At 49.9% G+C, this 18,406-nt stretch overlaps 1 protein-coding gene across 1 annotated transcript; it reads left to right on the forward strand.

The window, feature by feature from the left end:
* The first annotated feature begins 9,793 nt into the window (after positions 1-9,793).
* LOC116947651 (uncharacterized) lies at positions 9,794-17,662 on the forward strand. Its single transcript, XM_032963626.2, has one exon. It carries the CDS (start codon positions 9,836-9,838, stop codon positions 12,713-12,715), a length of 2,880 nt encoding a protein of 959 aa, XP_032819517.2. The 5' UTR covers positions 9,794-9,835; the 3' UTR covers positions 12,716-17,662.
* The last annotated feature ends 744 nt before the right edge of the window (positions 17,663-18,406 follow it).

The raw sequence follows: 18,406 nt of genomic DNA on the forward strand, positions 1-18,406 counted from the left end.
TTCCCTTCAACGTGACTTTACCGAAAGAGCTAAGAATATGAATTACTGCAGTCACGAAAGCTTTAAATCAAAATTTAAACTGGAACTCGTTGGACACATCTGCAGGATGGACATCAACAGGAAAATTTTAAGTGTGTTGTTGTTCATATTCTTAGTTTTTTCGGTAAAGTCACGTTGAAGAGAAACAACAAAATAACAAAATATATATAAAACAATAAAAAAACAATAAAAAATTCTCACGACGTTTCGACCATAACTCAAACGGTCGAAACGTCGTGAGAATTTTTTTATTGTTTTTTTTTATTGTTTTATATATATTTTGTTATTTTGTTGTTTCTCTTCAACGTGACTTTACCGAAAAAACTAAGAATATGAATTACTGCAGTCACGAAAGCTTTAAATCAAAATTTGTGTTGTTGTTGTTCGGAAAAATGGAAGGAACCGGAAAGAGAGGAAGACCCAACAGAGAATGTCTTGGCGACGACGACGACATCAGAGATTGGTGCCAGACAGATGTGGCAATTCTCGAGCATATTGGCACAAGACAGAGGGAAGTGGAAACAAATTCTGAAACGTGCAGTGGACACCTACGGGGCTATCTGCCCATGGATCGTGATGATGGTGATGATGATACAGTATTTGATCTCAAAGTACATTTAAAATTGTAGTCCCGTATAGAACAGTAAACAGGCTTGGGCAGGACACATACACGGTATAGGAAGGATGATGGACTCACGGCCTGAGACTCTGGTGACGGCATCGGAATGACAGCCAAAGGGAGAATGGAATCCAAGAGGAAGGACCTCCGTGGAGATCGGCCCCAGTGCAGGAGCGTGTTGGAGGGTGGCGGTTTGACGGTGTGGGCAGGCTCCCCTTTTTGCGACAATGGCTAATGATGATTAAATTTGTTGTTGTTGTTGTGTTATCATAGTTGTTGTGCTTAGGCCCAAGGTCCAAGAACGCCAAGCGACCAGCAGCAAGCAGCACCCTCGAAGTGGTAAGAGATAAGTTTGGGGCCGTCCATAAATGACGTCACGCGATTTTGGACATTTTTGACCCCCCCCCTCTCGTCACACGGCGTCACAACAAGTCAGACCCCCCCCCTCAAATATGACGTCACAAAGCTCTGCCCCCCCCCCCAAACCATATTTCCATTTTGAAAATAAAACATGCTTCAAATCGCTTTAAACTATTGTCGTTGAAGTGCGTATTTAATGTGGCGCTGCACTCTGATGTTGTAGGAGTGTTGTTATAATAACAATTAGTGTTGTTATAACAATTCTATATTTAAAGTTGCGCGTTTTGATGTGACGTCACCTTTCTCACCCCCCCCCCCCCCCACGTCACACATCGTCGCAAATGTCTGACCACCCCCCCCCCCAGGTGCGTGACGTCATTTATGGACGGCCCCTTTAACACGTAGGTTTTCGCGACCGATATTCTGATTAATTTACAATTTATTTGGAGGGCAGGTCGTAAACCCTTTTGGCAGATTCCCGATGATGCTGGTTGCAACTACAGCGAAGCGGCGGACTACTCAATTGTAAAATGTTGTGGATCGCTCTGCAGCATTACGTACCAATCGGAGGTGCGGGGGAAGGACAGCGGTGGAGTTCTGAATCACTCTTAAATCGATCATCTTTGTTCACCGGTTTACAACACACATTTTACTAACACGGCGATCTGACCCCCCAAAAAATAGCTATTATCATTTGTAATAGATAACTTAATACTATGAGGTTTTTTTGTTTTATTGAGCAAGATTATTATCGAACTTGTGAATATATAGGACAGGAACCATTAATAAATGGAAGCTTAAGGTACATGCAATACATTTTTTTTAAAATCTATCCAATCCGCGCTGGGTTATTATTCCCGCCGCAGGATTTTCTGAGCTGGCCACGCGGCCACCGAGTTGGTTGATCGCGGTGCTGCGTGTCCTCATGTGTCCAGTCACACAACACAGTGATCGCGGTGCTGCGTGTCCTCATGTGTCCAGTCACACAACACAGTGATCGCGGTGCTGCGTGTCCTCATGTGTCCAGTCACACAACACAGTGATCGCGGTGCTGCGTGTCCTCATGTGTCCAGTCACACAACACAGTGATCGCGGTGCTGCGTGTCCTCATGTGTCCAGTCACACAACACAGTGATCGCGGTGCTGCGTGTCCTCATGTGTCCAGTCACACAACACAGTGATCGCGGTGCTGCGTGTCCTCATGTGTCCAGTCACACAACACAGTGGACGAAGACAATAAATCCTCCCACCATGTAGCTGTGAGCGAGGCTCAGCGAACGCCTATTAAAGCCGGCAAGGCACACGGGCGGCTGGGTGAGTGGGTCGCCAGCACCACGCCCGATCACCTTTGTCTCCATAATTCTAAAATATTTACTAAAACCTAACTTTATATATATATTTTTTATTTTACCAGGTAAGGCCCACTGAGCTGTACAGCTCTCATTTTTCAGAAGCGACCTGGCCGCAAATGATAGCTCAACGAAAGTGGCTTATCACGTGGACATTTATAGCAGCCAAATATTCTAAATGTGGAGGGAGGGGCGGGAACCGCAGGACGCGGAGAAAAATCAACGCCACCACGGGGAGAGAGACACGCAAACTCCAATTGTATAGACGTCAGGGTCGGGATCGAATCCACGAACTTCTCCATACCAGGCGAGGCAGATAACATCTCGCCATTCCGGTACCCTTCTGATAATCACGTTAATTATGGTCATTACAAACCACACAAGGAACTCACGTAAAATAACATATGGGAGTCCATAGATACGCATGGTTCAGTTATTCATCACCAATTGCCGGCTTCGTTGCAAAGTGCGCTAACAACTGCGCCACCGTCCCCCAACGCGGCTCCCCAGATCTTCTTCTGCCTCTCGCATGTCCCACCTCCGTGACCCCCCCTCCCCATCGCGTGGTCAGCAGTGTCAGACGAGCGCCCTACATCTGCGCCTGCGTGGCGTCATGACAATTTGGTCCGAGCACTGAAATGAAACCGCAGTCAGTCGGAACGCGTGACAATAACGCGGATGCGAGTGAGTTCAGTGCGCGCGTGTGTCCCACAATGTCAACAGAGAGCACCGATCGGAGTGCGTCCATCGCACAGTTTGCGCCGACAAATAAATAAATAAGTATAGTCCCGTAGTCATAATGGATACATTCTGATGAGGCTAATGATGCTTCACAGTTCCTGTGTTAATCCGTTGCTGGCCGATGAAGGCCCTCCCCACGCTGTGTCGGTCATGGGGGTGTATGCTTGAGTCTACTTACTTTAACCATGGGTTGCTGATCGGCGGGGGGGGGATGTGTTGGAGCAAAGAGTGGCCAGGCGTGATGCTCGCCACAGGCCCACAGCACTCCCTTATTCACGCGTGGGCCATAGCCGCCCTTAATAGGTGCTCGCTAACAGCACTTGCCCCAACAGTCTGTTAAAGGCTATACAATCTGAGTACGACGTTTCGCCAGTAATGGCTTGGCTCTCCAACACACCGGTGTGATGTACTAGTGACGAATTGCCACGTTCTGTTTACGTGACAACCCTTACTAGTTGGCTGTCGGGAGGTGGCGGGTTTTAACGACACATTTATATATTTACGCGATCTAACCCAAAAACCTATATTACGAATGATATTGGTCACGAAAGCCTACGTGCATCACCATTTCGTTTAACTCGCTGCGTATTGTGTGCGGAACGGCAGATCGGAGAGACCCAATGGCTGGAAGAAGACGCGTGCCGCAGGCTTTATGTTAGCTGTAAAGCAAATCTTTGTTTGCACTTGGAATTACAGTTACGTATAAAACGATACTGTACAAGGAAAATGCACAATAAAAGTGTGGGGGGAAACTGATATTGCGATAATCGTATTGTGACAATTTTATTATTCGATTATGCCGCTGTTTGTATCGTGACAATTTTATTACTTGGTGATTCCGCTGTTCGTATTGTGACAATTTTATTATTTGGGTGATTCCGCTGTTCGTATCGTGACAATTTTATTATTCGGTGATGCCGCTGTTCGTCTCGTGAACAAATTTATTATTTGGTTATGTCGCCGCCGCTGGTATCCTTAAAAAATATATATATAATATGCGACGTTCCGGGCAATGGTCTTTCTTCAGGTCATTGCCCGTGATATTTATAATTTTATTGTTATTTTCTTTTGAAGTAATGAGTTTTTTTCGTGAAAAATGATCTCGCTGCAGCTCCACAATAACCCGGATTCTGACACAGGCCACCAGCGCTGCCGATGCATCTCTCCACTCTTCAGTCAACGTACAAACAGCGGTGATATCGGACACGTGTTGAACACGGAATTGTATCGCGCTGCACCATAAGCGCCGTAGGTTCACTTTGAGTGCCACGTGAAGGCCGAATTCAGAAACAAAGACAAAGAACCCCCGTATAGCTTTAACCGACTTTTTGGGGGCAAGTGCTGTTAGCGAGCACCTATGAAGGTCGGAACAGAACATGATGTGGGTGGCTGGTCCGCACCACGCCCGGTCACCTTTGTCTCCTTAGTGGCAATGTTTACACACCGCACCAAGTACCTATTTGAGGCTGAATCGACTTAGGGGAGGCCCAGAACCGGTTCATAAAACTGTCACCGGTATTGGCCGTGAGCGGGAATCGAACTCGGGTCGTCGGGTTCGTAGCGCAACGCGATAACCGCAACACTACCGCTCCCCACACACACACACATCGTAGCCGTATGACTACACGGACGTGTGTGCGCATATGTGAAGAGCGGTGGGGCAGTGATTAGTGCACTGCACTCTGAACCCGGTGACTTCAATTCAATAGTAGGCGACGGCTAACATTAGTGGCGAATTTGAGATTAGTGGCCCGATCTCAGGCCTACTGAGCGTAAAAACTCATATCCAAACGCGAATTAGAGATATGTTGCCCGATCTCAGGCCCACTGAGCGTAACAACTCACATCCGTCCACGAATTTGAGATTAGTGGCCCGATCTCAGGCCTACTGAGCGTAACAACTCATATCCGTCCACGAATTAGAGATATGTTGCCCGATCTCAGGCCTACTGAGCATAACAACTCACATCCGTCCACGAATTTGAGATTAGTGGCCCGATCTCAGGCCTACTGAGCGTAACAACTCATATCCGTCCACGAATTAGAGATATGTGGCCCGATCTCAGGCCTACTGAGCGTAACAACTCATATCCGTACACGGTCCTGGGCCAGTGATCGAAGTTCTACTTTCCCGTGACAGGAGCCAGTCAATGCGTGAACAGAACTCAGTCCGCTACATGATTGAACGGTGGCGCAGTGGTTAGCGCACAGCGCTTTGAACCCGGGCGACTTGATTTCGGCTCCCGGTCATGGCTGTATTTAGGCATGTATGTATGTATAGAACCTCTTTCGCACCGTACGCTGCCAACCGTGCCGATTGGAGGTGGCGTGTGACATGTGCTCATGTGTCAACGTGTAGCTGGTGGCGCGTGTGTGGAGTTGTGTAACCATCAGTGTCTTGAGAGGCAACGGCGGCGGCGCGTTGTGCCTTACAGCCCCCTTCCCCTCGCCCCTGTCGAGCGCCGAACCAACCTTACCAATAGTTACTCGTTAACACGCCTTGCCCCAACAGTCTAAACCAGTGGTCTTCATTGCAAAGGTCAGTGGGCCACTGGCCACCCATGGTGGCCTTTGATGCGGCACCTGACATGAGACCATCACCCCATCATCATCGTGCTGCTGTCAAACCCAACAATGGTTTCGAACGTGTGGCGGCCCTCGCACTGATGACGATGTCTTGATCGGCGAAAGTGCCCCCCCCACACTCACCACCCCCTGCCTGAAAATGAGCAAAGAACACTGGTCTAAATCAAGTTCATACGGTTGAGATCATTGCCATTGTATTTTTCTTTTATGCACGTAATCGAGAGGTTAAACGTGCCTCCCACTGTACGCGACTACGTGGTGAGCGAATCTACTTGAGCGTGCCTACGGCCTCAATCCCACCGACCCTTGACGCCGGCAAACATCTTCCACTCGGCAAGACGATCCACTCTCTGCGCGAACCACAAACACGGGACGCGTGCCTCGTGCCATTTACCCGTTGCGTCCTGCCGCCACGTACGCAGCACCCGCGTCCATTCCTTTAAATATGTGCGTAATCAGGGGCGACGGTTAGAGCGGGGTGTGGAGGTTATCTCGGTGCTCGCTCCGACACCATCTCCTCTCCACCTCTCTACTGCTCCTCCTCGCTCTCGTCTCCCCTGCGGGACAAATCATCGCAGCGTGTGGCCCCGACGGTCTGAGCCTCCTCCGTGGCCGGATACGGAGGCCAATCATGGAACCGATGCGCGCTTCTCGACCGATGCCCCTGCTCGCCCTCGTGGCGCTGGCTCTGACTACTGGTTGCCTGGCGCGGTGCCTGGTGGACAGAGGTAAGGGTCTAAAGAGCTCTGGTCAACATAGGGCGTGAGGGGGGGGGTCTTAAGCGGTATTTACGCAAAGATTATGAGTGCACACAGCCACCCAACCTCACGGTGTGCACCGTGATCGGCCAGAGGCGAAGATGTCCCCTTTAATCTCGGTAGAGGCCGCGGAAAGACAAAGTACCAGATTTAGACGCAAATCCGCCTCGGCCCATCAATTTGAGTCTTAACGCCGCGCCTAAGCGAGTCCTCTCCTGCGCTCTGAGCTTTTAATCTCCAGTTCCAGGTCCATCGCTCTTACCTTGACGGGTACCTGTCACATTTGGTAACAGTTACTCAAAGCATTTTAGATTTTTTTTTTCCTCAACCCCCGAGGTTACCGATTTAAATTGACCCTTGCGCGCTGTCCGGCACTCACGTCCACGCCTCCTCTGTTAACACCTCCGATGAGCGCGGTTGGCTACGCGAAAGAAGTTCAATGTACGTACATTCAGCACACACGACACCTGCCTATTCGTGCGTGACTGCTCACGGCTGTGAAGGATGTCGTAGTTCTGAAAACTCGAAAGTATCTTTGCAACTACCTTGGCTTTCTCGTTAATACTAATACTAATTAACAATCATCATCACAATGTCAACCTGTAGCGCGCCGCAGCCGCGTTATATTCGCTCGCTCTCTGAGTCTTAATGCTCTCGAAGCGAGAGAGCGAGAGATAGCGACTCACAGGCGTAAGGAGCCGCAGACGAGTGGAAAAGGCAGTCAGACAAATGAGCCGGTGCCAAATCCCCCACCACCACCACCACCATGTAAAGATGTTATCGATCAATTAATGAGTATTTACACGTGGGCGAGGGGACAACACTCTATCCCATGCAGAAGGGACAGATGGAGTCCGCATTTTGCAGTTACCACCATCGTCTTGACGAGCCAGGGGTTATGACACGTCAACGCCGGTGGGAAGGGACTTTCACATAATTTCTGCGATCCATAAACCCTCGCCTGCACATTGCTGTATTAAAGGCCACATGCATAGCCACCCACCGCCCACTGACATCCATGAACAAACCAACAAGATCGACTCGCCACAGACTTGAGAGACAATGCTCGAAACGTGGTCTTAAAATTAATTGCCATATCGGGAATTGCTCCCATCGAATATTACGAGTGAGACGTGTATGTGTTTTAATGAGATTTACGCTCTCTCTCTCTCATAGTCTCAAATGGTTTTTTGAAATACAAAATTCCTTCTCCAGCACTGTTAGCTCCATCTCGTGTCTCCAGAACCTCACTTGCGACAACAGCCACCACGTTCTAAGAGCTCACCGCTGATTTAATCGATGGAAAGTTTTAGAACATTATAAATGACTTCGTGTGCTTTCTGACTCTGCCTCTCTCCTCCTGTTGCATGCAAGGCACGGTGGGAGTCGTGCTTTCCTGCGCCTTCCAGCTGTTTCGTGAGCAGTACACCTTTTGTGCGTTGCTAATACAGCAACACACTCTATAATGTGATGTCGTCTAGGTTGTTTAGCCGTTCAACGGAGCTGCTAGTGAGTTGATGAATTGCCGTGATGCCGCCTTTCACTGGTCTAGATGGGCAGCACTTGACTATGTATTCCAACCTTCCGCTAAGCCCCATGCCAAAGCATAACAATGTACGGCAAAGTACTCGCTTAACGCGTGCTGTTTACACGATAACGCGTTTTCGCTATAACGCGGTTCTTCCATAAGTGAACACTTTTCGCACAAGGCGGAACGCGTGCACCGTTATTACGTGGAATGCGCCCGTTATAACGCGGTTTGTGAGCAGTCGACGACGAACTACTTTCATGAGCTACGCGGCTGAGCGGTACGATACAGTACGCGGTACGATGCAGTACGCGGTACGATACAGTACGCGGTACGATGCAGTACGCGGAACGATGCAGTACGCGGTACGATGCAGTACGCGGTACGATGCAGTACGCGGTACGATGCAGTACGCGGAACGATGCAGTACGCGGTACGATGCAGTACGCGGTACGATGCAGTACGCGGTACGATGCAGTACGCGGAACGATGCAGTACGCGGTACGATGCAGTACGCGGAACGATGCAGTACGCGGAACGATGCAGTACGCGGAACGATACAGTACGCGGTACGATGCAGTAACGCGACGGCGTACCCTCCATTATTTGTCCCGCCATCTCACTGTGTGCGCGCGCATCGTTATCTCATCGTTATCTCGCCAAACTGTACCGTCACATTATCTATGGGGGAATATTTGTTTTGCTGAACGCGTTTTTCGCTTAATGTAGCCCCTCTCCAGGAACGCATCTACCGCGTTAACGGAGGACTTGTGTGTTTGAGTCCATCTACCCATTGGCTTACATACCAATATTATCAAGCGGCATGCGTTAAGCAGGCAAACTGTGTGCTTGGTCTCATCAGCAGTCAGGCTTGTTTAAAAAACACACGCTGCTGAGGTATTAACCACCTACACATCATATTACACCCGTTTTGGGCTCCCTGCACTGGCTTCCAGTTTCACATAGAATACAGTTTTAATATCCTATTATTAACTTACAAAGCAGTGAACCATCTTGCCGCAGCCTACATCATTGATATGCTGCACTCATAAGTCCCCTTAACGTCCCTAAGATCTAGGGATGCAGATTTTCTCTGAATTCCCAGGTAGAGGTTTCGGTCTGTGGGTGACCGATATTTTTCCCGTGTAGCCCCCAGGCAATGGAACGCTCTTCCACGAGACATCAAGATCTCTGAGTCTGTGGACATTTTAAAAACGCGCCTTAAACCTATTTATACGCCTTCGCTTATTATTTTTTTTTCTAAATTTAGCAAATGTTTTTAAAAATGTATTTATACTATTATTTTTACGCTGAGTGTCTTCTGCTGTGTCGTGTACATAGCTTTGACGTCCTTGATGAAAAGTGCTTTATAATTCGATGTATTATGATTACTGCATTGCCAGATGTCAATGGCACTATTAATTGACACATTGACTCACTCTTTGATTGATTGATTCACTTAACACGAAGGTTTATCGGCCAATGGTATGATTCATAATTAATGATTGGGTAAGGCCACGTAATTATCTGTCAACATTGTACGTCGCAATCCCCCTCCTCCACCCGACCCATCCATAGACGTGGTATTCTACAATCGTTTAACGCGTCCAACTGCTCCTACTACCGTAGACTTGTTCACAGCTGACCGGTAAAAGTTGAAGACCAATTCTCACGCCCGAAGGCGGCAATCAGAGAGCAATTGGGTTGCTCAGCGTTGGCCGTTAGCGACGGACGCGGAGCTCATGCGGTCTCTCCCCCCCCCGCTCCGTCTCTCTCTCTCTCCGCCTGGACTTGCCCGGGTTCAGGTCAGCTGGCGACGACCACGGTCAAGACACCGAGTCCGGAGTGGTTCAAGATGCTCAGCTACGACCCGTCCCTCCCCGAGCCTGTGGTCCCACGGCCACCTACCGAGCCGCCGACCACCACCCCCACCACGGGGGCGCTGACGAGGGTCGCACCGGGCAAGGGTGTCCCGCACGGTGAGCGACCCAAGGAGGAGCCACCCAAGGAGGAGCCACCCAAGGCTGAGTCACCCAAGGAGGAACCAACCAAGGCTGAGCCACCCAAGGCTGAGCCACCCAAGGCTGAGTCACCCAAGGCTGAGTCACCCAAGGAGGAGCCACCCAAGGCTGAGCCACCCAAGGCTGAGTCACCCAAAGAGAAGCCACCCAAGGCTGAGTCACCCACGGCTGAGTCACCCAAGGGGGAGCCACCCAAGGCTGAGCCACCCAAGGAGGAGCCACCCACGGCTGAGTCACCCAAAGAGGAGCCACCCAAGGCTGAGCCACCCAAGGCTGAGCCACCCAAGGCTGAGCCACCCAAGGCTGAGTCACCCAAAGAGAAGCCACCCAAGGCTGAGTCACCCAAGGAGGAGCCACCCACGGCTGAGTCACCCAAAGAGGAGCCACCCAAGGCTGAGCCACCCAAGGCTGAGTCACCCAAAGAGGAGCCACCCAAGGCTGAGCCACCCAAGGCTGAGTCACCCAAAGAGAAGCCACCCAAGGCTGAGTCACCCAAGGCTGAGCCACCCAAGGCTGAGCCACCCAAGGCTGAGTCACCCAAAGAGGAGCCACCCAAGGCTGAGTCACCCAAGGCTGAGTCACCCAAAGAGGAGCCACCTAAGGCTGAGCCACCCAAGGCTGAGTCACCCAAAGAGAAGCCACCCAAGGCTGAGTCACCCACGGCTGAGTCACCCAAGGGGGAGCCACCCAAGGCTGAGCCACCCAAGGAGGAGCCACCCACGGCTGAGTCACCCAAGGAGGAGCCACCCAAGGCTGAGCCACCCAAGGCTGAGTCACCCAAAGAGAAGCCACCCAAGGCTGAGTCACCCAAGGCTGAGCCACCCAAGGAGGAGCCACCCAAGGCTGAGTCACCCAAGGAGGAACCAACCAAGGCTGAGTCACCCAAAGAGAAGCCACCCAAGGCTGAGTCACCCACGGCTGAGTCACCCAAGGGGGAGCCACCCAAGGCTGAGCCACCCAAGGAGGAGCCACCCACGGCTGAGTCACCCAAGGAGGAGCCACCCAAGGCTGAGCCACCCAAGGCTGAGTCACCCAAAGAGAAGCCACCCAAGGCTGAGTCACCCAAGGCTGAGCCACCCAAGGAGGAGCCACCCAAGGCTGAGTCACCCAAGGAGGAACCAACCAAGGCTGAGCCACCCAAGGCTGAGCCACCCAAGGAGGAGCCGCCCAAGGCTGAGCCACCCACGGCTGAGCCACCCAAGGCTGAGCCACCCATTGAGCCTCCAAAAGAGGAGCCACCCACTATTCCACTTACAATAACAGAGAAACCCAAGAAAGAGCCAGCCAAAGATAAACAACCTATAGCTGTGCCACTCACAGAGGAGCCACCTAAAGTGGAGCCACCTAAAGTGGAGCCACCTAAAGTGGAGCCACCCACAACTGAGACGACAACGACTGAGCTATCCCAGAAAGGGTCAGCCAAAGAGAAGTCACCCAAGAAGGCGTCATCCACCACACAGTCATCCACCACCAAGCCATCCACCACACAGTCATCCACCGCTCAGTCATCCACCACTCAGTCATCCACCACACAGTCTACCACCACCCAGCCATCCACCACGCAATCATCCACCACCCAGCCATCCACCACACAGTCTACCACCACTGTGCCTCCCAAGAAGGGGTCATCCACCACACAGTCTACCACGACCCAGTCATCCACCACGCAGTCTTCCACCACCCAGCCATCCACCACACAGTCATCCACCACACAGCCATCCACCACACAGTCATCCACCACACAGTCTACCACCACGCAGCCATCCTCCACTCAGTCTACCACCACTGTGCCTCCCAAGAAGGGGTCATCCACCACACAGTCATCCACCACGCAGTCATCTACCACCCAGCCATCCACCACACAGTCATCCACCACACAGCCATCCACAACGCAGTCTACCACCACCCAGCCATCCTCCACTCAGTCTACCACCACTGTGCCTCCCAAGAAGGGGTCATCCACCACACAGTCATCCACCACGCAGTCATCCACCACACAGCCATCCACAACACAGTCATCCACCACACAGTCATCCACCACACAGCCATCCACAACGCAGTCTACCACCACCCAGCCATCCTCCACTCAGTCTACCACCACTGTGCCTCCCAAGAAGGGGTCATCCACCACACAGTCATCCACCACGCAGTCATCCACCACTCAGTCATCCACCACACTGTCATCCACCACACAGTCATCCACCACGCAGTCATCTACCACCCAGCCATCCACCACACAGTCTACCACCACACAGCCATCCTCCACGCAGCCATCCACCACTCAGTCTACCACCACTGTGCCTCCCAAGAAGGGGTCATCCACCACCCAGCCATCCACCACGCAGTCATCCACCACACAGTCATCCACCACGCAGTCATCCACCACCCAGCCATCCACCACACAGTCTACCACCACACAGTCATCCACCACACAGTCATCCACCACCCAGCCATCCACCACCCAGCCATCCACCACGCAGTCTACCACCACTGTGCCTCCCAAGAAGGGGTCATCCACCACACAGTCATCCACCACACAGTCATCCACCACACAGTCTACCACCACCAAGCCATCTACCACACAGTCTACTACCACACAGTCATCCACCATCAAGTCATCCACCACACAGTCATCCACCACACAGTCTACCACCACTCAGTCTACCACCACACTCCCGAGTGATCCACTAAACAAGAAGGCAGGTAAACAGTAAAGATAACAGATAGGAGAGAGATAAGCAATAGCATAGAGGTAAGAGATAGGAGAGATGATGGATAGGAGAGACGAGAGAGGAGAGAAAGATATGATAGGAGGAAGATATGAGAAAGAGAGAGATACGAGATAGGATGGAGATAAGTTATAGCAGAAAGATAAGAAATAGCAAAGAGACACTATAGGAGAAATATAAGGCACAGAGAGAGAGATATCAGCCAGACTCAATTATTTGGGGGAAACCCTATGCGCAAATAAGTCCATTGCAGGGGGGGTCGGCAAATAAAATAACGAGAAGAGATTTTTTTCGAATTTGGCAATATTACAAGAGCCCCATTGTAAGTGGTGAGTATGAGGCGGTGGTGGGCCTTGATAAGAAACGTCACGAAGCAGTCGTTAAAGATCTGCGGGTTGGCCGAGTCCCCTCTCCTGGTTGGTGCTGGGGCGATGTGGACTTTCCCGAATTTTGTCCACCAAGGGAATCGTCGCTGACGCAGAAAGGGCCGCTCGGCACTTTTTTTTCCACACCCAGCCACGACGCAGCAAAAAAACCGTCCAAATTTGCCTTCAATCGGAGAGTCGCCAGCCACATCGGCCTCGCAGCTGAGATTTCAATGGGCAAACGAGCGGACGAAATCCCAATCGAACCCACTAGGAACGGACGAATTAGCTCGTCCGTTCCAAGCGGTTATACAAACATGCTGACGGAGCAGCGGTCCACTGATTAGGTCTAAAACTAAAGAGCTCTGCAACAAAACAGCGCAAAGACAAAGTGCCGGGCATGCCGCGGGATCGCACACGGGAGAGGCTGCGGCATTTTCGAACTTTAGTTTCTATGGGACCCTTTTTTTACAGTAATTTTTTTAATATTCTTGGTTCTTTCGGTAAAGTCACGTAGAAGGAAACAATAAAATAATAAAAATATAAAACAATAAAATTCTCACGACGTTTCGACTGCAACACAAACAATCATCATCAGGTGTGAAAACCACAGCAAGAACATTTTCTAATTTTCTTGCCGTGGTTTTCACACCTGATGATGATTGCTTGTGTTGCAGTCGAAACGTCGCGAGAATTTTATTGTTTTATATTTTTATTATTTTATTGTTTCCCTTCTACGTGACTTTACCGAAAGAACCAAGAATATGAATCCCTGCAATCACGAAAGCTTTAAATCAAAAGTATTTTTTTGTTTGTGTGCATGTTTTGCCACAAGTACGTGTGGTTAATGCAGACTTGATAGGCCTTGGCATAGGTGTTGTATATTTGGTGTTTGAACGTCTTAACACCTCCTGTTTGATTGCCAGAAAGGGTAAAAGCATATTCTTACTTCTTTCGAACTTTAGTTGTTTATACAATTTTTGGAACCGACCTAAAATATGTGGCTTTTCCCTCCAAATCAACCCTCCCTCCCTCCCATGTGCTTCTTTGCATGGTTATTCCCCGAATTAGCCGCGTGAATTTACTGAGCTAACCGACGAGAATGGAAGAACATGATATTTTACTAATGTAAAGCTTCAAAATCACATCCCAATCAAATGTTTACACTGCAGTGATTCAATAAGAACACAATGTTACACAAGGCATAGGAGAGATATAAACAAGAGGTCGGAGACGGTGAAGAGGTAGGCGAGGTGTGAGTTAAGAGAGAGATAGGACATTGAATAGAGATAAAATATGAGAGATAACAAGAGAGAGATGAGAGGAATTGGATAAGGGGTAGGAGAGAGATAGTGGAGAGAGTGGAACGTGATGAGACACCGGTGTGTGTGAGGGTGGGCATGTACCAACAATTAATCAAACTTTTAAAATATATTCTTATCCGCATGATGCATGCATCGAATCGTGCGTCTAAATAGTCGATTATTTCTCATTTACTATGCAAATTGTATGCTTATTATATATTGTAGGCGTGGGGCTGCGAGGTGCCGTGTGTCTCCGAGTTCTCTGGTTTCCTACCAAACGAAGCCAAACACTGGCGAGATGCGACATCCCTCGCCCGGTACGCAGTAGGTTACAGGTTCGATCCCGGACCCTTACGATGCCTCATATATTTGGACTTCGCGTGTTCTCCTTCCCCGTGGTTATGAGGATTTGTCTCTGGGTCCTTCGGTTTTGCCCTCCACATTTAGACACGTGTGTTTATATTATTTGCCTGCTGCTATCAATTCCCACGTGTGACGATGATGATATAAGCCATTTCGATGAGCTATCATCACGTATGGCCAGGTCGCCTTTGACAGAGAGCTAATAGATCAGTGAAATATACTATTTTACAATAAAACATTTAATTGGCCAAACGTCCGAATGCAGCAGGGCCCTCCTGAAAATACATTTTGAAACTCAGCGAGGCTGCTCCTGTGCAGATAATTGCTATTACTATAATGATTAATCAGGACCATTCGTTCAATTTAGCATTCCATAACAAAAATAGCAGTTGCATTCATGGGCAATGTGCAGCATAGGTAGTCTGAGAGTAACTTCGAGAGACTCGAGAGAGTTCAGCTTTGGTACGAAGAGGTGGGTGAGTCAGGAACAACGTCTGTGTTATTATGCAGGTCAGATAGCTGCAGGCGTTTGATCAAGATTACTAGGAAAAGGCCTCTTGTTTTCAAACCACAGATGCTTGCAGAGGACGCTAGGAATTTCATGGTAGGAAAAGGTTGATAATACAGCAGAAACCGTTGGCAGGAGAGCATTCGAGACGTGAGCAGGACGAGGAGGGGCTTCTGATTGGCACACGTGCGCGGGATGGAGGAGGGCATGCGACCGGCACAGCAGTTGGAATAACCACCCAGAATGTTGGCTACCAAATGGAAGATACCTCAAGCCAGGTGGCGGCGACGATGAGAGTGGCCTTTGGGGGTGGACCTGTTGAATGCGTAACAAAGGGAAGACCTAACGCCAGATGGCGTGAACGATCAGACTGTGAGAGAGATGGAGATAGGGACCTTCGAGGCTGGGTGTCGACTTTGCAAAACTGCTGCATGAATTCCCCCCCCCCCCCCCCATGGAATCACCAGCACTTATGTTTGTCATACAACTCTTTATGCCTCGAGTTTCCTGTCTGATTGCTGGCTGGGCTCCTGTACTGCACACCCCGACAATGACTATGTCCATAATACAGTTTTTTTGGGTTAGATCGCGTAAATATGTGTCGTTAAACCCGCCACCACCCGACACAGCCAATTAGTAACGGGGGTTGTCACATAAACAGAACGTGCCAATTCGTTACAAGTACAGCACACACCATTTTTGTGTCGGAGGGCCAAGCCACAACATTGACAATCTGTCGGGTGGTGGCGGGTTTAACGACACATTTATATATTTACGCGATCTAACCCAAAAGAAAGCCTGTTTTATGGATGATATCGGTCGTGAAAGCCCAACCATGTGTTAAGATGCCGATGTCGCTGTTAGTGGCTGCTGCGGGTCAACGCCACAGAAAACTAAGCTGAGTAAGTAGTAACTGGCCGAACGGAGTTTTCCGTGTAACAAATAAACAATAAATTGAGTTGAAAGGGCGGAAGGAGAGGTTCGGAAGACGAAATTCCAATATTAATATTAATTATCGATAGCGACACTAAAAAAAGTGTGAGGAACGAATACAGAAGACTGACCACGGTTAATTGAAAATTGCTCTAACTTTTTTTCAATCCGTGCTTCTTATTAATACAACTCTTTCGCTAGAATGTTCTTAAAATCCTATAATGTGTATATGAACTCACAACACATATCAGGATGGTGAGAAGGGTATGAACATGGCAACTGTAAACAACAATAATCACACGCACCTGTTGCTGTTAACGCCTGCACTGCTGGATTGAGGGCCTCCCCACGCCGTGATGGTCGTGGGGGTTATTTGACCATACTTCACCACGCCAGTCGGTGCGGGTTGGTGAAGGTGGGGCAGATTCTTCGACAAAGAGGGTAAGGGCGTAGAAGTACAGTACAACAATGGACATCACTGCACCTCCCTCTGCTGTGCTACAGGTTGTTCCAAAGCACGGTGTCCCAAACGTATCCTCAACTAGTTTGCTTCCGTTCCATATACGGGTTAAGTAAGTCGTTACACGCTGACCGCGCCTGATGATTGCGAAACACTTCCCACGTGAGCCACGTCGAGTGTGTCGTGGTTATCGCACCTGCGCCTACTACGCATCCGGCAAATCTGAGCTAAATTCATCGTCACGATCAACAGTGGCGAATTTCGAACCGGTCCTGGGCCTCCCCCAGGTCGACTCAGCCTTAAATGGGCACCTGGTGTGGTGTGTACACATCGCCACGAGGGCGTGGTGTTGGCCACCCACCCCGTCGTGTGCCGTGCCGGCCTTCATCGATGCTGGCGAACATCACTTGCCCCAACAGCCTGTTAAAGGCTATGCGGGGGGATTTTGTCTTTGTGTGGTTAACGAGCACCTATTAAGGGCAGCACGGCACAGACGGGGTGGTGTGGCCAGCCCCACGGCTGGCTGTCTTTGTCCCTGACAGTCTATGTAGGCTATACGCGGGGGGAGGAGCCGGGGGGAGATCCTTGTCTTTGCTCCACGTGGCTTAAGATTGTGCTTCACAACCATCTGGCTCGTGTAACGTGCATAACGAATTGAATCGCATTTGAATGGATGTACACCGGCAGATTCGGAATCACGTACTTTGCTGGGTCGCGAGAAGCATAGGTTGGGGAGACTCATTTATTTGAAGGCATATTTAACAAAGAAGTCAACGCAACGGGGTCCTCGTTCGTTGCACCCCAGTGGCGTGACGCTAACAGCATGTAGTAACACATTTCCAGTAATCAGTGAAGGTAGCAATTGAAAAACATCTAATATTTAACAACAACAACAAGAATAATTAGATGTACATCATTGATATTGCTTCACACGTGCAGTACTCATACGTTATTCATAACGAAAACACCCACGAATAAAAGAGGGCATTGTTATTTGAAGGCATTGTTACCTGATCTGTGGACTCGAACCCGTGTCAAACGAGGTTACCCCTCCACCTCACCCGCCCCCACCACCCCACCCCATCCCCCCACCCGCCCCCTCGGTCACAGAGTCTCCTGATCCGACCTCTGCACCCCCCATCACCCTTCACCGGTGCCTCTTAGTCAGGTAACTGTCACTCCACAACTTCCACCCCCCCCCACGCATCCATCTCCCAAAGAGTATAATTGAGCTGTGTGCGGTGAGCGATTTATGTATTGGCTGTGTGTCCAGATCCGGTTGTCCCTAGAGTTCAAATGCCGCTATCCTTAGCTCACTTCGCCTTGCGAAACGAATCTCTCTCTCTGCTCACCCCACCCGGATCTCGGTAGACAAACCGCGACTCATCCCGTGCTGTTGTTTCGCTGGATCGCCTCCTTGACATCAGAGAGGAGGAGGTGGTGGACGAGTGTGGGAGCGGTGGAAGAGTTGGTGGTAACGGAGAGCTCTGGAGAGAGAAAGTTACAATAAAACGCCAGTGCATTTGAATTAAAAGCACACAGGCATGAGAAGTTAATTTCCCACTGAGCTAAGGAGCTCTTTTTCAAGGGTGACTCGGCGGGCATGTAACATCAAAGCATTGCCACAAATGGAAATGTATGTACGTACAATGAATACCGCGTACAAATTATGCAGTTACAACACAGGAGTGACGTTAATGCGTCACAACATGTTCATGGGTCAGGATTTAAACACGCAATCAA

The sequence above is a fragment of the Petromyzon marinus genome, chromosome 31 (assembly GCF_048934315.1).
Source record: "Petromyzon marinus isolate PM22_M1 ecotype Great Lakes invasive population chromosome 31, UKy_Petmar_22M1.pri1.0, whole genome shotgun sequence".
NCBI lineage: Eukaryota > Metazoa > Chordata > Hyperoartia > Petromyzontiformes > Petromyzontidae > Petromyzon > Petromyzon marinus.

Bases quoted from the DNA above. Each gene is read 5' to 3' on its own strand.
- LOC116947651 (XM_032963626.2), top strand. From the start codon at position 9,836: ATGCTCAGCTACGACCCGTCCCTCCCCGAGCCTGTGGTCCCACGGCCA.